The sequence below is a fragment of the Acanthaster planci genome, linkage group LG20 (genome assembly GCF_054643075.1).
Source record: "Acanthaster planci isolate LZ-2023a linkage group LG20, COTS_SCS, whole genome shotgun sequence".
In the NCBI taxonomy this organism is placed as follows: Eukaryota; Metazoa; Echinodermata; class Asteroidea; order Valvatida; family Acanthasteridae; genus Acanthaster; species Acanthaster planci.
Window position 1 is genome coordinate 6,931,048 of NC_141796.1, and position 22,344 is coordinate 6,953,391.

Sequence of the window (22,344 nt, forward strand, 5' to 3'; positions counted from 1 at the left end):
ACTTTTTAAAAAGTTATTTCAAAACTTGTGTATTAAAATATAAGCATTATGCATAAGGTTTTCTCAAAACGCCCGTTAATCAAAGAAATTAAAATGACCATCTTTCTATTTATGTTTTAAGGTGTCAAATTATACGGTAACATGTCAATAAGATGTTACTTGGCAACATCTATGGAGATTCACCATATTCAGCTTCATAAATGACAAGTAGATTGGATAAAAAATACACAGAATTTGTATTTTTTGTTTGCTTTCTGTCTTTTTTTAACGCCAAGAGAAAAGTGATGTTTGTATTTGATTTTATGATTCGACGTAGTTTTTCAGTTACGCTGTTGACGTCGAAGTGCCATGAAGAAGCATGGGAAATGCCTCACGATTAAAACACCTGTTGAAGTAATTTTTAATAATACTAAAATAAAAATTACAAGGTTAAAAGGGCAGGAAAAGTCACGCTTTAGACTCTAAAGTTTAATACACAGTGACCTATACACAGCGACCACTGCACAAAATACCAAGGACGAAGTTTGTCCATGCAAAAGTTGTGCAAATTTACAGATATTATATATGCTTGGTGTCTATAAATGTACAACTTGTATAGATTGCAATAGGTATAAATTGCTGAGGGTTAAAAAGCCCAAAAGGAACACTGTGTACATTAACACATATCATTTACACAATGCTTTGAACAGATGACCTTGACATCCTTTGCTATAAACTATTTACGTCTGAATACATTAACCTCTCAAAATTACACCAGAAGTAGAAGTGGCATGTCACTTTTATTTCAACAAATTTCGTCTAGCAGTGTGGAAAATTACCATCGACCCTTCGCAAAAAATAACATGTGCAAGAAAGTAATACAGCTAATAGCCGACAATATTACATAAAGCGTAGGGGCCTATTAAAATTAAGTGGCGTGATATATACTTTTGTATGGGAAACGAGCCTAGAACACACTCAGGCCGGATAGAGCCAGGGTGTGAGGCAAATCAAAGCCAATAGCACTGTTCAACAATATAGGATCACTGCTGTTGACAACGTTCTTGCTGCTGAATATAATAGTAGAATTCTGTATTCTGTCGGTGGCTCACAGTTTTAGTAGTAAAATCCGTCATTAAAGCGTTCCTGGTCCATTTTCCGCAGCTGTGAGGGTAAATGAAAATAGTTACAAAACGTATTTATCCTGAAATGCTAATTTTTGGACAACTGTGTAGTGGTTTGAAGTATCAGAAGAGAATGATAGTGTTAAAATCTTTGGAAACTGGGGATAATGTTTATACAACCAAGTGCAGTCATTTATGAGGTGCATGCGTCAGTTAGTATTGAACTGGGCCTGGTACTTAACTCCTTTTAATTCAATCCAAATTCCCATGAGCCATGTATCAGTAAAGGCGTGAAAATAGCTTTATCTACTAGTGCGGGAGAAAACCACTTACTCAGTCGATTAAACCATCTAAAGATACATGCCCAGGGCGAATCACTTTTTTCTTTCCTTCCATTGTTTAAATGACTTGAGTTTTTTTGACTAGAGGATAATTTATTATCAGATGGTCAATCGACCATTCTTTAACGTTACTAAGTCTGGAAGATTACGTCAACTTCAGCTTAAACAAAATTGCTTTCGCATATTGTTATCTCGTGTTTTGACAATTTTAATTGATAGCGTGTCTTGTTTCTATAACGTTGGTTTAATTTTTCTATTTTAAAATTAATATTATGTGCTTTCAAATTGTAAATTTTGGGTTTTTTTATATGTATAATGTAAACCGAGCGAGAAGGCTTCATGCTGCCTGATGAATAAATTATTAGTTATTAAAATGCATCTGATAATGTACCCGATAGTAGTTCCTATTTGGCAGAGAGAACAACGGGCGATCGCGATGGGGTCTGGAATCCCGTCTGGGCAATCGTCTAGCTAGACAAATGTTGCGAAATACCAAGCAAGTACCGATGACGAACAGTACCAAGACGCCAACGACAACCGCAATGGCAATTACTCCGCCATTACCACCTGCCATTGAAAAGGGATTAATAACTGATTTAAAAAGGAAGTTATCAACACGAGGTAAATAGGAAGTTCAGGGATATTTGAGCAGAAATCTGGATATGTAACATTGCCAATTTTTCTACCCTTTTCCGAGTAATGACGATAATTTATTTGAATCAAAATGACACCGTTGTTGGGCAGCAAAAAGTCAGGGTAGACCCGGAGTCCGGGTTCTATTCGAAAAGTCATTTTTAGGGCACATCTCTTGGTATAATATTAACGACACCTTTAGCAAAGTGCACAAGTCCAAATAACCAAATTCAAAATAACTCTGAAACTAGTCAGAAAGTGTGATTGTCAGGTTACATTTGGCATTACGTTTGTGCAGATCAAACTTACATAATTCTAGGTTGGAATGAACTTAACATGGGTGCTGTAAGACCTAGAAATGGGATTTTCCAACTAAAACAGATGGTCGCAGGAACACAGAGAAGAGCAATTCGGATTTGTAAATGGGCCATTTTCGCACGGAAATCTTCGCCCAATTGACCCACTGGAAATAAAAGTAAGATTTTGCTGGACCTATGATCTACTGTGATGGTAATGAGTGCATAGAGTTGTCATGATGATATACCTATATAAGATAAACTAGACCAGTATGCAGCGTTCGCACGTGCGCTTGCACGTGGTCGAAGCTGCCCGTGGGAACATTATATGCGATCATTATGGCCAAGGCGGTCCACACGTGGTGGCATAGTTTACATTAAGTTACGGGGGATAAAAAGGACTACGGTAAGTTCGTTTATATATAATCATCATTTCTTACACCTAATCGGTTCACTTCGGATTGTCATTTTGATGTTTGGAGTAATTAAACCACATTAGCAACAACAGAAATGTGGACTTCTGGCTGGTAACTATAAACAGTTAATTAATTTAAACCACAAACTTGGTCGTTGCAATTTGGGACAGGTGCAGTTTTCAACACTAACCTAAGTGGGTGTCTGTTTTCTAAACAATGCAATAAATGTTGGCGGTGTTCCTTTGATATTAACAAAAAACTATGCAGCTGTTGAAGCGAAAAATAAAGACTTAGTATTCACTCCACAATTCTTCCTCTTGTTTGCCTGCTACCTACCTAATAACGTCACGGTATATTCTGTTTTCGAAGGCCAAAAGGCCGAAGAGTGGCTTTTGTCATCAGTTTGCTTATAAATATAAATATAGACAGCCAAACTTGCGGAGCTATCAAAAAGGTTTTTCCAAGCGCCAGAAGTTTTGAGGATTTATGCGAGGCAGAACTATCTCATCTAGTATTTAGTTTTATTTATTTAAAAGGTAACTAAAACTAGGTGTTTGAATAGGCTTTATAGGTTTTAAAGGTGCAATCTCTGAACATTGGAGAAAAAGCATTTCCTGCTCTAAGGGAATTTTTGGCGATGTTTTTGGCGCTCCTGACGGATTGTAAAGTAGGCTACCTTTCAGAATTTAATTTTTAAAAGGTCAACTGGAACTGAAGTCCGTCTAAAATGAATCTTTGCTCATAAAATGAATCCTTGAGGGATAAATTTAAAGAATACCAAAGACTTCGTGGAATCAAAGTAATAGTGTGTAACTCGGGGCTCCAAACCTGATACTTCACCATTCAACATTGCACTTCGTATTTCATATAGAACGAAATGAATTTTCAGCAAATAGATATAATATGTATGGGTGTAATGTTCTACTTAGTGTCGTATAAAGGTATCGTATTCAACTGGTTATAAATGGCAATACGCACTTGACTTTATCTTGTATAGAGACTGCATTTCTTAAACAAACTGAAGAGCCTGTAATAAAATAGCATTCGTGAATATTTAAGACAGTCAACCCTATTTTATTGTTTTAAGCTGTTTCACTCAACTAAACAGCGCTCAGTGTTGAATGAGCCGTGTTTGAATTTGACGAAAATGCATGAAAAGGGTCGAGGTAAAAGACACGCGGTCTTTCTCATTTACACTTCTCGGGGATTCGAGGAAGGAGAAAGGGCAGAACTGAAGTGCAAACAAACTTTATTTGAAAAGAAATCAAGAGGAACAGAAGACCAAGAACTGTCCCGTACTTCACCAAGTCATACTTCATTATATGACCTCCCTAACATAACCTACCGAGCGCCACTCCGCCATGGTACAAGTTCAATTTCATCAAGGATCAAGAAACAGGGACACAGCTTTCGTTTCTGAACGCTCGCAATTTTTCACGCATTCTAGTCCTATTCCAATCTACGCATTATTCCAGGACGAAGTTCCAACAACAGAGAATACATAATCCCAAGCCCGTGGTTTTTCTGAAGTAAATAGACAGTTGTTCAGTGACAGGTTCAACATTCTTTTACCGAAGGCTCAGGCTCATTAATGTATTTTAGACGTATGACTGTTCGGTATTCCAGCAGCGCATGCCCAAAGTGGAGCATGTCAGAGGTCATTCGGGGACAGCAACAGGGCATGAAAGCTGAAATGCCGCTTCTGGAACCCTGGAATCAACCTGTAAGACTTGATTTAGCGATTAGTTCTCTTTCATTTACCTCATTATAAAAAAATCCCCTCAAAAAAGGCCTTTGTGAAATAGATACTGACATTAAAATTTTTAGAAACTGAAAGAAAAATATCATGCCAAAAACCGACCCTTGGTTCGGAATATCTCTAATAGACGATGGTTGGTACAACTTGGTGTACTTGCGTGCCGAAGGAAATTTATTTTGGAATTATTTAATGGTGGTCTTATACGTAAAAACTAAGACAAAAAGGACACCAAAATAAGTAATAACCATAAATGATAATTTATGAAATAAACTTCAAATTCTAAGGTCTTATTTGACATTTGTTGACAAGAAATTTATCAAGTGATCCCGACTAAGAAGTTATAAATTAAACTGCATGTAAAAAAACCCTAAAACGTTATGCGGTCTCTTTCTTGTGAAAACAAACGTGGATGAATGAGGAGACCTAAGAACGATTAATGCTGTAGGGGGAATGTTGCATCAGTGAAATTTGTTGTATATATCTCAGTGTGACTTTTCAACAATATAATTTGAAGAACACAAAGATGAATCCCACATGAGTGCTACTTGGGGTGGTTTCAAGTAGAGATTAGACTATGAAAATTGTAGAACGTGACAAGGCGGTGGCATGTAAGATCCCCATAGGCGGGCGGCGCGAGGGTTCTGGAAGTAGCCTCGGTCTTGACCTTTTGTAAGACAACTCTGCGCGCGCATCAGTTCAGCTCTGTCAGGGGCGCGTTTTCGCCTACGCAATCTGAAAAATGTTCATGCTTTGGTCATTGATTGGGCGTTTTTGCGACTTTGTTTAAGCCCAAGTGTCATCATGGTTCTGACAAAACGAGAACCGGAAGCTGGAGTTGGTTAAGCACGTACCAGTTCCCATTGGCAGAAAATAAGCATTTTTCCCGTTTTCAACGAAAGTGCATTGTGTATCCTCCAATTTGTTGCAGGCAGCGATTCAAAACGAGTACCGGAAAGTGAAAAGCGAGAACAGCTGTTCTGAGAAACCTCCCGACTACTGAGTGAAAACGACGCCTGATGACCACGTCGTCTGCTGACCTTTTTGACTCGTTGCTGGCTTGTAAATTTTGTCTCTACAACCGATATTAATCTACATGTTCCTGGTTAGGCCTATACTGTATACTATATATGCATAATTGCTGGTTAGGTTAAAAACAAAACACTACCTGCCCATATGACTTCGCCTTTTGAACTTAATCGTATAGTATTAGCATGCAACCAGGCCCCTGTATATAGTCAGGGGATCACCTTCGCTCCCCTGGGAATAGTTACGCGTTGTATGCCACGGGGAGTAATATTGCAAAGCTCGATTTCCTGATCTTCGTATAGGCCTACATTTTAGCAATTCTGCAATGCCCCCTTGTTGGTGGGGCTTAAAACAGGATCTGGGAGTAAAAAAAACTTAATTTTCATTACCATAGGCCTACCATAGGCCTATGTCAGAAATGAGAACCGAAATTGAAAAAGTAATAAAATAGGAACCAAAGTACTTAATTTATATGCTTTTAAGCTTCTACCAAAAGATCATTCGGAAGAGAATAAAAAATTCACAGAGGTTTTGCAATATTCGTTTTGTACTAGTTGCGACCTATAGGCCTACCACTGCTCTTTTTCACGCTAGTTTCGGCATGCATCTTGTCAAAATTACTTTAATGCGTGGAGTAGGGTATAAACAAAAGCGCAGATGAAAAGATCCGCATCAGCATTTGTAAAATGAATCCTACCTTCGCAGCAAAACTAGCTAGCAAATCGAGTTGAAAACAGATGAAAAGGAATGCCGGTTCAGCAAACTGCTGTGCCTCTCTCTCAAGTTTGAAATCTGATTCACGTATCAATTTTTGCATCTAATGCAATGCAAACTGGCCGTGACATCTAGTCCCTAGATGCTCGTTTTCTGGTTTACAATTACTTTTTAGGCAAATTGATAAACCTGTCCTATCCATACAAAATATTGTTCGCTGGAGTCACTCGCAACGTGCTGTTTGTCCACCCAGCTTTGCGAAAGCCAAAGTAGATTCACATTTGGACAATTAGATTTTTGTCTGCGATATCTTTGCCAATTTGGCTATTCCTAGGTTTGCTTTCAGTGAGAGAATGAAAGAAAATGCCAGTAGAATAATATATTTCCAAAAACCAGCCTTAGTATATATTCACCGTAGGTACGGGGGAGAAGGGGACAAAATCAAGGTCACAAGTCTGAGGGAAACCACACGTTACTCCGTAACGCTGCATTCGATTAGTTTCCACGAGCTGCTCCAGTTGAACGTCGTCCCAACCGTCTCGCTTTTTGACAAAGCACGCAGGGTCTAGTTGCTTTCTTTAAGCTTATCGAACATTGTACACAAAGCTATATACTGGAACATTATTATAATTACGGGCACAAAGGTAGCCTGATGACAAGTTGTTAGACGTGTATGCTCCGTCTGTCAGTTTGGCAGAAATTTAAAATCCCGATTCGAGTATACCCAACGCTAATAAACAAGGCGTTTGAAGCACATTGCCATGTTCGTAGCATCTAGATAATATATTATCGAATGACATGAGAGTCACGATACTTAGGCCCACATTGGTAACGCGTTCAAGTGAGCTCTTTTTCTTGCATAAATCAAATTGAAGGTTTCAGATTTGGGCATTAAATCAAATAACCTCTCAAATATTGATCTTTTCCGATCCCAGGAAACAGACTGAAAAAAGGTAGGCCTGTCCTTTAGGATTCCCTCCACGGTTAACCCCAATATTTATCCTTTTTTTTCACCACTGGGCCTAAACTACGCAAGCCCTATATACTGCTTGAATTAGTCACAATTCTACGAAGACAGTCTTGATTTCATTCTGTTCCTCTACCGGCATTGAAGTCCGATCAAGGAACCACATGGGACCCTCGGTCAACCTTCAGGTTTCTTCCCGATTGTACGCCGGGTACTGTGACTTCATCAGCAGGGTTATTCGCAAGTTCCCCAGACACACTGTACATTTAGCCCACAAGTCAATGGTCGGTAGTTCTGTTATGCAAATACCCTGAAGCGACATGAATCTCCTCATAAGTGTCGCTGGATCTTGCATAATGTAGCAAGGTATGAGACGGAGAGAACCCCCCTGCTTTGTGTTGGTCATTGTCTCGCAGGAATCTGGGGAATTCCTTTCATACATCTCGGGGGGGGATGTGTTAAGTAACAATAGTCTGGAATGTGTTTAGGGATTGGACATGTTGGCGGGGGTACCCCCTCGGTCTCATTTCTTGCTGGGTATAGGATCTTGACTGATAATGTTTCCGAAAAAGAAATTGACAAACTTGACAAAGTCCCGCAGGTAGGCAGTAGTTTTGGGGGAAAAAGCATTTCTTTCAGTGTACACAGTAAAATGGACGCCCGTGAAGCTTAGACCGACCCTTCACGCACTCTGATCCCATTCACACTCGTGTCTATACATTCTTCCTGGGATAAGCCTATTGAGTCTTCAACGGGAGAAGTAAACGAGTTACAGTAAAATGCCCTTTTTTGTGCCCGAGTCTGTTTCTAAAGAAAATAGACATTGATGGAATCGCCCGGGCAAATCCAAAGAGTACCAACAACGTTTTGTTGCATAGTTCACCACAATCTTTGCAACCTAAAGTAAGTAATCAACAACATGGCTCTATCGGCGCATGGTGGGCATCGAGGACATGTACATGTAATAGGAGCTCTGGCCTTACCACATTTTTTCCCAGAACATTGAAAGTAACAATGAACGGGTGATTCTTCCAGTTCCAACATAATCCCAGAGCCGGCTCAGGGTCGTCTTTAGGTCCACTGAATCGGACAAGTTGCCTCCACCATCCATGCGAAGACACTTCAGGTGGGGTGCGGTGATTGCTAGCCTAATTCACAAATTGAAGGCAATGGCGTACACCTGGGACAAAGTTTAGGCCTACTCGCCTCGTGCTCGTTACAGCTGACGAGCTGGTTGTCCGACCATGAATATTTCTCCCTTGATGGTACATTGAACTCTAGGATTCTTATGCTCCGTAATCCCCGTGGTCTTCTGCGGGGAAAATATAGCACACTTGAACGTCTGCCGCCCTTCGGGCGAAGCCTCGCTTGATGGATCATGAAAAATCCCACTAATATTGCCTATTAAAGGCAAAATGACGTTGGTGAAAATGCAAGAGAACTTCCAAGAGTGGTGACCGAAACGGACGACCAGCAAGCCATTCGTGGTTCAGGCTATGAACCCTTCTTACAACTAATCATCCACATTTATGTCAAGTAAACTTCACTTATCACAGCGTTTGACATTTCCGGATTTATGTCTGGTTGCAATCAGCTCAATCTGGGTTAAATTCAGTCTTTTGTTTCGAATGGGCCAATTCCAGTACTGCTTATGGGTGAAAGATTGGGGTCTCTTGTGGTTTGACTTCCGCCAAATACAGGGTTTGAGTTGTCTTACTTCAGCTTCCTGGGTGTTCTCCTTGAGCATGCTTACTACAAATTTGGATTGGATTACCTACTAAATTGTATGTTTTTTATATGTGCTGGTACCACACCATGTTTGGGAAAGTGGTGGAGGTGGTATTGGATGGACTGTACATGTATATGAAATAATTGGAATCCAAATTGAATTACCTAAAGCAAACAGCTCACCCATATCTGGCTTTATACTTTGTCGCTCATGCTCAAAAGCATGAATAACACTACAGGACTGTGTGAATGTTGAGAGTGGAATGAGACTATGCCTTTTTATTATACATATTTAAATTGAATTCAATACATGAAGATAATACAATCATGGTACAAGTGATATCCACTCTTGATTTATGTGTACTTTCTCTATACATTGTATGGTACAGAAGTTGCTCACGGTTAACTACAGATTATTAACAATGCTTTCGCTCAGATTCATATCACCTCTGGTGTACGTAGGCCTAACTATGTAACAACCTGGTTTTTCTCACTTTCAGGTTCTGCATAATATAAACCCGTGGGGGCAAGACGTTTTAATCATATAAACTGACCTATATCATAATTTGATGACTCTTATAACGAACTATAGGTTCACTTTCTTTCCCCAGGTGTTTTTCAGGGATGCACCCACAACGTAACATGTCGTTGGTGAGATTTCATAGGCGAATGCATAAGTACGGCAGAAACTAGCGGTTTCCGGTCTAGTCAGCATTTTTATCTATACCAGGGCCAGGGAGTCTGGATTAATTTTAATTTAGTATCTTTCTCCTTCAGTTAAAAACGATGGAAGCGGGCAGTATGTGCGTATCGTAGGGCAACTGACTGCTGTTGAGAAAAACATGTTGTTGACTCTCCGTGAAACAAACGTCACACAATGCACGCGGCAAACATCGTGGGTTTCCCAAATGAGTCTAACTGTAGACTCGGCAGTAAGTGCAAGAAAGGTTCCAGATTAAATTGCCAAAGGGGTAAAGGCGCATTTTGGATGCACTCAAATTTCAAGCTGCACGATCTTCAATCTTTTGCTTCTGCGCAACACAAATGCACGTGTAAATTGGGTAAGCGGCTAGTACTGCACATGCGAAAATCACGTGGGAAAAAGAAGACAAAATTTGCACAAAAAATGAGCATGACCCGCTAAACTGTGCAAGAGCACAACTTAAGACCTTGTTTGCATGCACAAAATGTGTGAAAATAACAAAAGGAAACAAAACTGACAAGCAAGTAAGCAATACTTACCCAAAATAAAATTCTTTGAATGCATGCAATGGCAGAAAAGGGGGCATTTAAGCTGAATTGTAATGAAGCGGCTTTCCACCTACGAATGCCTCTTTGAACACTTTCAAATCTAAATACGCGTACATGTACTGTGATGAAACTGAGGCTGTTTGGTGTAAAACAACAAATGAAGCACGAAAGCCTACTTTGTATCTTCATGTGTTGAGCTACAATATGTAAAAGCAGACACAGTCAATTTATGGAAATTGGGACCGAATTCATGGATGCATGATGAAAGGTTAAATAACTTTAAGAGTATACTTCGATAAACTGACCACGCTAGGCGTAGACAATTTTGAGTTGTCCACATATTTACAAATACTGGCCAAATAAAAGTAAGTGTTCAACAAGGTGTCCACTTTGTATCCTTGGAACACCCCCCCGCTTACGCAAACAAATTTTAATATGAAACTATAATTGTCAATTTATTACTTCTCGCCGCGAATATCCCTCCTTTGACTTACTGTCCCATAGACTTTTTTCTATTTTATTTGATGTATGTCCCAGCTTGCTCTTTAGAAGTACCCCAGCCTCTCTTTTTCCAAACTTGCTAAACAGGTTTTTCGAACCCAGACAACTCTATCTCGATGGTATGAACATTGAACATCCGGCTTGCATTTGATGAAGTGACACCTGCTCCCTATCCTCTTCACAAAATGCAGGTGTGGTTCACGTAAATAAAATATTTCACATTATGAAGCTTATAGCAACGTGAAGTAACATCGGTAAATCTCCCATCCAAAATATATAGGTCAAAAAAGCTCAAAAACTTGACAACCCAAAATTTTGAATAAACTGGAATTTTTAGAACAATTCTCCACAAAAAACTCAACAAAAGACAATTCACGGCCGTCTCAGGCTTCAACTGTTTTTTAACTAGCTGACTTTGAAGATGCAAGTGCAGTAATTAGTCTAATATGCCACAAAACATCAAATAAGATGCAAGAGAGCCAAAAATAACAGTAATCCAATTTAATTTTAACGCTTCAGGCCCAAAATTGGGTATTGGTTTTGGGAAAGAAGCCTGAGACGGAGACGAAGTTGAGTACTGGGAAACAGCCCATAATACGGGAGTTTCACAACAGTGCGCCTCCAAGATAGTCTGCAACGCGTTGGCCAATCACAACGAGCGAAATCTGTCGACCCTTCCCAAACGTGCATTGGGTCTTGTGATTGGTCAACGAGTTGCAAACTCTTGGAGGCACCCTATTGTGAATCGTCCATATTATTCAACAAAATTAAAGAAACTGTTTATACATTGTAAATAAAAAATTGGGAAATAATAATGAACATTCAATTTTAAAAAGTGATTTAAAGTCATGTTAACAAAAATTTAGGATACATTCGAAAATTCATCGTGCTAAAACAATTAATGAATCCCAACATTAAAGTATGTGAAGCCAACAACAGAATGGGAAACATTTGAACTACTCGTAGTACTTGTCAATGAGGGCGCTATCAATCAATCCTGTTTTGCATAATTCAGCTGAATTTCCATCTGTAGATACGTTTACTTTTTTATAAGCAATTAAAGCATTTTTGGAGGGGTAATTTTTGAATACTTAACTTCACAAGGGAGTATATACTTTAATTAACAACACAAATGTGAAGAAAGTGAAAGCAAACAAGAAAATGAGTTGGTCTGCCAACACCACTGGACATAAAAAACCCAAATAAAATTTGGACGTCAGTTACTGGCAAGAGATCAGAAAATCGCAGTGAAACTGAAACCACTGAAGATTTGTATTGCCCCGCTTCTGTAGAAAATGCTTTTTTTCTCCTCCTACTTTGGTTTTTAATTTCAATATTTGAACTGCATGATGTACAAGGTTTATTAAAATAAATATCTTCACAACTGTCAAGTGCGCGTATTCAAAGATGACAATATAATGCACATTGCATAATCAATTCAGGCCTTAAGACCAATTAATAATCAATTCAGGCCGTAAGTTGCAGTGAATGTAACTGTTTTATCGTGTTTTAAACTGGAACTTCAAACAAGCAAATGATCCCAGGCAGGGAGCTGTATCCTATGATTCTCTTACCGACTCCTATATTACCCCCATTACTATGGGAACTGCCCGAATCAATGGTACTCCCTGTAAGAAGGCAACTGGTTGCTAGCATTGCCAATTTCCTTGGACACGCCACTGCAACCTCATTGGCTGTCTCCTCACCCTCCCTTACAACTCCTTGGTTATCTTTTCAGTCAAAAGGTGGGTAGAAAAGATATCCCCACAGCGTATGACACCTAGTTGCCATGGTGACCCCACCGGACGGCATAGTGAACTTTGTCTTGACAGCGGGCAGGCACCCTTGAATAACTTGGACCAACAAGACCTGCAGCAGGTAGCTGATTCACTCACAAATAATCTTCAAGGGGAAATCTGTAGCATGGTGCCATTGTGCTTGTATAACACCGCTATTGGATCAATGTACCCACAAAAATTCAGAAGCTTACGCGCAAGTGACCAAGAAAGTCAGTGGCAACAAATTGCGGTAAGTCTTCAGAAAGACCACTTTCTCCTATTCTCAGACTTTTGTCTCCTAGCAGCCCTTGTTACTCTGAGGCCAGTGCATGTCCGGTGGGCCTCGCAACTGTTACCTGACTTATCTAAGCCCATCATTATAAAGATGAAAAAAAAGTGCAAAAAAGTTAAAACAAAATAGAAAATGTGTACTTCAGTAATAATAAACAAAGGGATAAATACAAAAATGAAAAAAATGAGATATCAGAGAGGAATAAATGCAACAAGAAAAACTTAACAATAATAGTGGCTAAAGTCACCAACAGAACGACTCGATTTTCATTGCCTTCCACCACAGCTACTTGTACCAACCAGGAAAGCGAAAGATAACATGATGAATTAATATGAAACGGAACAAATATGTCTGAAAAAGAAAAGGAGTTTCACATAACCTCAGGCGAAATGGCTCCCCGAAACAGGCTGCTAAAGGTGAATTCACTGCATGCAACCAACAATTGGTTTTTGTGGAGTGTGTTTGGAACCTCATGGCAAAGTCTGGGCACACACCTCTCTTTCATGCAAGTGACTTCACTTAACTGGAGTAAGACACATTGTTCTCTTATTAAAAACTGTTCTCTGCACCATATGGGTCCTCAAGGTGTTTCGGCATTTAGTATAACCAACAAACAGAGTATCCCATTTGTATATGTCCACTGACCCTTACTACCTGTGCATTTCGGTTAGGCACCTTTTTAAATCCTCCAAAATCCTCCATTGTGCAGAATCCCAGGACACATTCCTTACACTTTCAACAGCATCAAATCAGATACAATGGAATGCAACTGATTTTACTTTCCACAAAAATCCTAGAAAGTCTACAACTTCCAGTGGATTTTGCAGGGTCTGGGAGGTTCAGGGTTTTAGTAGATACAATCTGTGGTACAGGTGTTTTGCATTTAAAAATTGTGTAACATTTTTGGCAGTACAAGCAGAAGTAGGGAAGACAACGGATGTCGTCGTGCATTACTCACAGAACCGCACAGGCCAAACTCGGGAATGTTGGCATGGTCCCTCAACTCCGCACAGCCCTCGAACATAAAAACCAGCAAGCAACCTGGTCAGGGGCCCCCTACTCACACAGCGCCAGGCAGTGGCCGGCGCCAGACCCAATTAGTACTGGTTTCCCACCCACACGGGTGTCCACCTTCTTGGGTGTGTGGACATCAATGACCCGGGCGTCCCCGCACATGCCGTGCTCATTCCAGCCCCAGGCCAGCAGAACTTGGTCCTCTGAAACAGCAGGAAGAGCCAATGACAGGTGTCAACCGATGCAATCCTATAGGAATAGGGGCTTTGCATAGTAGCCATCTTGCAGGGCAGTTCTTTTGTTCTGTGGGAAAATGTGCATACCTTGTGGAACAATCGCACTGGCCTGTAAGATGGCAGCCATGCAAACCTTCTATTGGCTGCATGAAATGGTATGGGTCCAGCTGGAAATAACATACACACCTATGAAAAGCCACTAGCTATAAAGGTGCATGTGATTCTTAGCAAAATCATGTCAATTTAAACATGACCACTCTGTGTGGGCCATAATGGACTCTAAGTATAAATTGGAGAAGGCAATCCTTGGGCTGTGTCTGAAATGGGAAACATATACTGTTGAGTTCTTTGAGTGTAACGGTACCTGGGAACTACACAAGTGCATCATTAAAAAGCAATTGATCAGTGGTCGAACTATAGTTCGCACCTGAATCTACCCAAGGATTGAAACAAAGAATGATTCATGTAAACGACAACCAAAACAAGGCCCAAAGAGAGACATTGTGACAAACTGAATAGGCCCACCTGTTATAGCCAGGTTGTGTTCAGCCCCGCACACAATCTAAAAAGAAATGTACATGTCAAACACCTCTTAAATCATTATTTGACTATGTTTTCATGCCAAGATATCCCAGATATCAAGAAAAATTGGGTCAGGAAAACAATTCACTGTTTTGAAATGAATCAATTTCTATTAAACAATTTGCTGTTTGCACGAATAAACATGCAGAGCCTCGAACTGACAGCTTGTACAATCGCGTCGGAATTGCATTGTCCAATCGCATGGAATAACAACTAATGCAGCACATGCAAAATTACATAAGCAACATACACGCGAACAACTGAACCAGCAATATTTATTGTGTTTTAAGCTGCCAGATACAGGCTCTGTAAGCCTATGGCGGCAGCATGCAAAGAGGGAATAGGAGCAATTTAACATAATATCAGGTCACCACAGGCCCAGTCGGGTTTGGTTGGGAAGTTTGTATGGTTTAGTTGGGTTTGGTTTCGATTGGGTTGGTTTGGTTGGTTGGTTGAGTTTTGGGGGAAATGCCAACATTTTAATCCAAAACAGAATTCTTTTTACACGTACTTGGCACTTTTTACCTGTTTTTTATAAAATGCGTAAATTAGTTTGAAATTTCTTACAATTGGAAGTTTGAATCCCTTTCCAAATTTTTCAAACACGCACAAACGATGAATGAAAACAGATGACCAACTGTAGGACGGCAGGTCCAAGATTTCAAGAGCAGGTGGCTGAGTTGTTAATGATCAATTCAGCTTCCAAATGTCAGCATACCTGCCTACAGCCTTGGAGGACAGGCACCTCAACCGGGGTGCAGCTGTATCTGTTGGTACTCCTCTCCCCGTTGCCTTCACTGGTTCCCTCATCAGCCTCCTCCTCATCATCCCCATCATCAGGTTTCGCCGGGCAGCCCAGCTGGCCGTAGTCATTCCGTCCCCACGCGACTATGGTTCTGTCATCTGGAGAATGGCCCATGCATACATACTCTAAATCAATGCTTATCCCCAATACCTGAGCCAATAGCAATAAACCAGCTCCTTGTTCAAAGTCTTCCACTCCAAGCTACCAAATTCTATCAATCTTTCCACATAATGCAGTAAAGATGAGGCACTGAATACTTTACCGTCTTACAAAACATGAAGTAAACTATAAAGAAACTATGGGTATTTCCCTGGTAACTAACCAATATTACAGTGAGGAAAGCCTGTGAGAACAAAGAGAAAGTTCAGACAGGTTCAATTTGATGTCAAAAAATTCCAAAGTTTGAAAACATGAAAACTTCCCTTCAGCAAGTGAATGAAAACAACTGCAAAAGTGTAGGTATGAGCAGAGCAGCGAATACACAATGTGTACAGTCATTTCAACAAAGGGCCAGTTTACCCAGAACTGCAATCATGTGGGTCCATCCTGAGTGTATCCTCTGCACTGACCGCCCACCAAAGAACTCTCTGTCCAGGGCCTTAGGGAGGGGACTTGTGTCTGCCTTGGCAACACTCTCTGATGACGGTTCCTCACCCAGCTGCCCTCGTTTGTTCTCCCCCCACACGTAGATGATCCCTTCATCTGGGGAGAAACAGAGAATTACGTAATTGTGACAAGCATGATACATGCATGTATACACAGGTGCCTGTGATGAGACAGATCTGATGGACGCTCAAACAGACACTTAACTCTGAGCATACCTAGGTCCACACCAACAAGAAAACAAAACTTTGAGGAGTGCACACTCTGCAACACGCAAGCTCAAACCAGTTGGTTCATGCAGTCTTGCTCTGCTGTGATCACACAGCACTTTCCTGAGGCCAAACATTACCTATGAACAGAAAAGATCTTGCTTAGCAACAACCGGTTACCAGCCAAAATACATATCATGTATCACTTGTGACTGCTTCTCATCTGTATTATGCATAGTACATAATTCTGCTGAGTAATATCATCTGTCTTCTTCGGGCACATAGTCCAAATGTTAAAGGTGCAAAATCTCCAGCCCTATTAGGTAATTAAGCCACACACTGCCCTCAACAGAGCACGTATTTATCCAATGGCTACAGGATGACTCACCAGATAATGCCACACTGTGGTTGGCCCCAGCTGCAACTTGTATTATCTTGACCTTGTCCCCATCAAAGTTGACTGTGAAAAAAAATGGATACAGAGGACAAGTTACTCTTTTTAATTAAAGTGCCCATTTTGATTTTGCGCAACTTCTCATCCAAGTATGGGCTTACTGTACATGATGTACCAACTGTTGCAATTACTACCTTGTTCATCCCGTGAGTATATTGTGTGTACAATGACCTTGTAGTTGGATTGATCTGAAGTTAGCTTTGTAATGCTGCAACTTGACACAAGCTCCAACTCCAAATTCTCGACCCTACATGAGGAGGTTTTTGTGGGAATTTTGCACTGTTACAGGATTGAGTGAAGTGGAACTCAACTGCTTCCTATTTCTAGGGCAATTGGTTTGTCTTCAAATTAAAAGTACAAAGAATGTGCCATTGGTTTCTTGCACCGTGGTCGATTTGGCAGATTCTGGAAGGTTCTTCAGAAGGCGGCCACAAGATTGAGGGTTCCATAGGAAATAAAGAATGAAACAATTAACCGAGCCAATTCCAAGCTCCGTACCTGGTTGTGGTTGCTCTGATTTTTCTGGCACTGCGCGTGACTCCGCCCCTGCCTGGGCTCCTGCCTGGGCCTGTTGGTCAAACCGACCCAGCTGACCCTTGACCCCACTCCCCCAGGACCAGACGCGGCCGTCCTTGGTGACAGCCAGCGAGTGCCTCAGGCCAGCCGCAATGTCAATGACTGCGTGCCCTGACGGAAAGGCCTAACAACAAAAGAGTACATAGGCAATATGTACATGTAGCTGTAGTTATAGTGCAGTGGTGCAGCAGTTATTTCTGTCTGACTCGTGTGTGACTGCATGTGCGTTTGTACACCATGCGTGAAACGGGGTTTACATGTCTCACGTAACATACTTTACAACTGAAGCACAGGAAGGTGGAGGAAAAGTACACTAACTTTGAACTGCTGCTGTGTTCTCTTTTTGGGAATTTGCCATGTTCAAATGGGAATGGGACTTACCAAATGAGGCCCACAATTTCTATACGGCAACATGCAATTGAGCTTGTCTTCTGACAAATGCCAAGATGCAATAAATGTTGCTCACTTGACTTATCTTCCTGAATTCTCTTCAGTCGCTTTGTTATGTTAACATTACACATACCATACTAAATCAAATAAAAGTTTCCTTTGTTGTTTTAATGTTAAAGTTTCGATGTGTTCTCATTCTAAAGTGTACAAGCCTGAATTATCAAAGAAAACCTACCGTAATTCTGGCAGGCCTCCTAGCTGTATGGGCAAGCTGGCCAAACATGTTAGACCCCCAAGAGAACAAATGTCCTTTATCTGCAACAAAAAGAAAGGAACAGCAAGGATGGATGAATGTGGGCTGTAACTGAACATCTCATACACTCAATGCCCGGCCAAAACTGGCAGGTGCCTCACTTCATTTACCCCATATGTACATGTACATGAATAACTTGACTGTCCAAAAATTGTGAATTAGAACTTCTGATGCCTCAAATCTGGTTGGCGTAGTGGTTCTTTCCTCGCCTTCTACCTCTGTAGTCTGGGTTCGATTCCTGCCTCGGTTGACATGTGGATTGGGTTTTCAGTCCCTGATTCCGTGGGTTTTGCCCAGAATATTCCTCTGGGGCTTTCCTCCCACCTGTAAAACTTTAACTACTTCTCTTCGTTTCCTCTCCACAGGTTTCTTCGGGCTTGTGAGCTACAGTGTCTTGGGTGCTTTTGAGGAATCTTTGGTGTCACTACCAGAACTGAATATTAATAATAATAATCTTTACTCCATTCTCATGAGGTCCAAGTAAATGATATTTCACTATGGGCATTCATGGAACAGCAAACAGCTCAGCTTAACGAGTCAAACCTCAGTGAACTTAATTGACAAACCTGAAGCTCAAAACTTTACAGGTGTACATGTTGGCAAAGCTAAGATTTAGGAACTCCTATTGTTAGCTTCAACATCCACAAAAAGGATCTCTGCAATGAACTTTTACCTGTTATTGCTAGCGTGTGGTCCCAGCCACATGCGACCTTGGCAATGCATGGGAGCTCGGGCACCTCAACCAGCCGGTGCATGTTCTGTGTGTGGCCCAATCCCAGCTGGCCCTTAAAATTGCTACCACACATGAACACCTTGCCGCTCTCTGTTGGACAACACAAAAAGACAAAATCCCCCTAGAACAGATGACACAAAATTAGAAAGCAAAACCAAATCACAAACCTGCCCAAAATCCTCTCGGCGGTTTGGAAACTTTGGAGGATTTTGAAGGACTGAGGCTACAAATAAACACAGAAAACAATTTGTGGCTGCCAAGATCGTGGGCTGGACCTCGTGTTGATTACACCCAGCCATTCATAAATTTAGGCCCAGATTATTCTGAAATTTATCGGCTCTGCTTGCTGCCTCAACATACTGACACACCACTTGGAAGTTACACCTCCAAGGAACACATTGACATAATAATGGAGGATTTGTGCAGACTGAGGCTGTATCCCAGCAAAAAGGCCCATGGAGTCTAGGGTGAACAAACTGACCCATTTAATGTCCTTCAAAATTCAACACCATTAATTGCAAAATTTGTATGGGCTTAGGACTGTATAGCCCAGCCAATATTTTTAAAGGTGTGGATAACCAAATCTGTGACTACAGTGCATACATGTACACTGTAGGTGAAAGTCTTCCTGCATATATGGTACCTGTCAATAAAGCAGTATGCCCTGCTCCGCCAGCGAGCAATTTGATCCCTTCTGGTGGATGGTCAACCACTTCTGGAATAAGGCAGTCTCGCGTGTGCCCCAATGCCAACTGCCCAAAACTATTGGCCCCCTGCAGACAGAATCAAGAGAGTCAGCTTCTGAAGGCATTCCTTCTGCCCCAACTATAGGACTGGTCCATAGTTTGCTTCAATATGGCCAGCCCATCTGTTGTATAGTGTGCCAGCACGTGCTTTCCTCTTTTTATGTTACATGTGTTATTGGCAACACTTGCTTGCACACTCTACATGTACATGTACATGTAGTTTTTGATTCCATGGAATACGCTTAGGATGGCATATTCTTGATGAATTTTGATGAACAACAAAAACCTCTCAAGAAAGTTGAGAAATCTTCAACAGGGGAAGTTTTCATGAGGCATTCATATACTCCTCTCAAGAACCATTTTCTCATGGGAAAGTAAATGGTGTATCCCAAGACAGTTGTGTACATGTAATACAAAACATGCAGTTGGGACCGTCCCAACAGTAATTGGGACATGTGCTATAGTTGGGCATAACACATTCACTATCACAAACGATCTATACACGGTGGAGCACAGGGAGGGTCATTGGGGATAAAATCTGGAATTGTCAACTTCTAAGACATGTAAAGAAAGATGTGCAATACAAAAAAACTGAACTGAACACCAAATATGGTTAAATCCCTTTACACGTATCATGTTTTTGTTGTAAATTTCAATGAAATATGAAAAGAGAGAACAATTATCACATCTGCAGGCCCCCTTTCTTATATTGTCTACTCAGTTATTATGGAATTACTTTTTCCTGATTGCCTTTTAGTTTTAGTTTACTTTGATAATTTATTTCCTAGTCAATGTGTTCATTTCTATTTAGTATCTGTATCAGTCCATCTGGTACAAAATCTCCCACCCCCCTCTTATCTGAAATTCCATTTACCACAAAACAATCTTTCACAACCAGCATGACCAGAAAACTGCCATGACTATGGAGTGAGGACTACAAAACAGCAATTATGGTGACTGACTAACATTGATAACAGGGCTGATCCCCGATGGTAGATATGGTAGACACATGGTGGAGTCACTGTGGAATTAGGCTATAGATCTGATTATCAGCCATGTCAGTAAATCCGCCAATAAAATCTAATCTGGACCATCTCATACCTGGCCAGCATGCTCAGCACCCCAGGCACAATTTGTACCAGCGGGGTACGGTGAGACCAAAACAGTGGCATTTAATTGTGCCCAAAAATGATGATATGCGACCAAATGTTAATTCTTATCGCTATTAATGACCATGATTTGTGGCCAGTATTCGCCCACCTTGTCAATCATATTTCATGAAAGACCACGGCCCAGTTTTCTTCTACGTGCACCGTACCGAGTGATGTGTCTCTGATCATGCGTTTTTTTTCTCTGCTGTACTTTATACACAGCATGAGCCCATATTAAGCTGCAATGTAGCTTAATACATGTCGGTACATGTATATACACACACATACATGTACAGGTGTACGGGTACTAGGTACGCTAATTGACTGGTTCATGGTCACACGCTGTATAGAGTGTGTATGGGGAGCCAAGACATTCACGTATCATGCGTATTCAATAGATGCACTGGCAGTCTATACATGCCACAATTCCAGTGCAATAAAGTTGTTCCAGTCCTAAATGTAAGTTTTAAACCAAGGTTTCAAGCTTCCCTTGGTCCTGTCCGGTCCCAGGTATGAAAATTTGAAATACTCAAAAAGAACAAACATGCCTTGTCTTTTCTTTCAGCTGTTTTTTTTAACGAAGTGGCTATCATTACGGCAGTTGTAATGCATTTCTCATTTTCTATCGTTACTGCACTGAACTGCACAAGTGTGATGACATAGCTGATCATTACGATGGTTTATATATTTTAAAATTACCTGGATTGCTGAACGCTTGTGACCGAGTGGTCAATGTGGAAGGCTTGAAACCACTGGCGTGTGAGGACCATTTTTTTTTTGCCTAAATTTCATGTTTTATACCATAATCATTTTTTTAAGTTGGCTTCTTTGTATAGGTCTAAGCAGGAATCTTTTTTCTTTTCTTATCAAGGCTTTGGAGGATTTTTTTTTTATTTATATTTTGTTGCCATTTTTTTTTATTTATTCCACAAGCACAAAATCCAAAGCCTGACTGTCCTGCGGATAATTGACCATGTTAACAAAACAATGTTTCTGTGTGTATTGTCAGCCTACATGTATAGGACAGTGATGTAGGCCTAACTTGTGTATTTGAGAATAGGCCTATGTATAAAATTGACCTGGTGCCTAATTTTTGGTTTCTAAGACCCAGTGGCTCCTCATTTTAATTAATTTTCTTTGTAAAGCACTGATTCGTACCCAGGTAAATCAACTTAAGCCTAACTAAGGCTTGCACGGTCAACTCCCGTATCATGCCCGTCCAGCCAGCTCATACCTCAGAACTTTGGTGTGGGGTTTATCGTCGGCTGTGCTCCCATGTGGGATCGGGAGCGCAGCGGACGACGAACCCCACACTAACGTTAAATCTGGGTCCAGGGTACAGCCTACGCTAGCTCATCGACCATGTCGACTGTTCCGTGTTTGACATGATCAATCAAATGTCAAGTAGGCCTAGCCTCAGCTGACCAGCTGACTCAGCTAGCTCATGAAGCATGTGAAGTCTTTTCCATATTTAAACAGGACAATGCAGCCAAAATTAGTTCATCATACTTTTCAACAATTTCTGCAAATAGAAATGACATCAATTGAGAATGGAAATGTTCAAAGTGACTTCTAAAAGTTCTAATATTAAAAACCAAAACAGACGTACCCAGGCCAACAGATTTCTACTGGAGGCAGCCATGTTGACATCCCACAGTGCTTTTCGGCACCAGTATGCAAATATTATGTGATCACATGACTATCACATCTCCCTATCGATCAAGCAA

The 22,344-nt window shown here is 40.8% G+C and overlaps 1 protein-coding gene across 1 annotated transcript; it reads right to left on the minus strand.

Annotated features, from left to right (window-relative positions):
• Positions 1 to 9,235: 9,235 nt before the first annotated feature.
• On the minus strand, positions 9,236 to 22,298 carry sergef (secretion regulating guanine nucleotide exchange factor). The gene is made up of 10 exons (XM_022233568.2): positions 22,227 to 22,298; positions 19,364 to 19,493; positions 18,661 to 18,810; positions 17,910 to 17,989; positions 17,207 to 17,408; positions 16,643 to 16,714; positions 15,962 to 16,144; positions 15,356 to 15,540; positions 14,581 to 14,617; positions 9,236 to 14,022 (listed from the first exon to the last, which is right to left on the minus strand). The coding sequence occupies exons 1-10, from the start codon at positions 22,257 to 22,259 to the stop codon at positions 13,862 to 13,864; spliced, it is 1,233 nt and encodes a 410-aa protein (XP_022089260.1). The 5' UTR covers positions 22,260 to 22,298; the 3' UTR covers positions 9,236 to 13,861.
• Between the last annotated feature and the right edge of the window lie 46 nt (positions 22,299 to 22,344).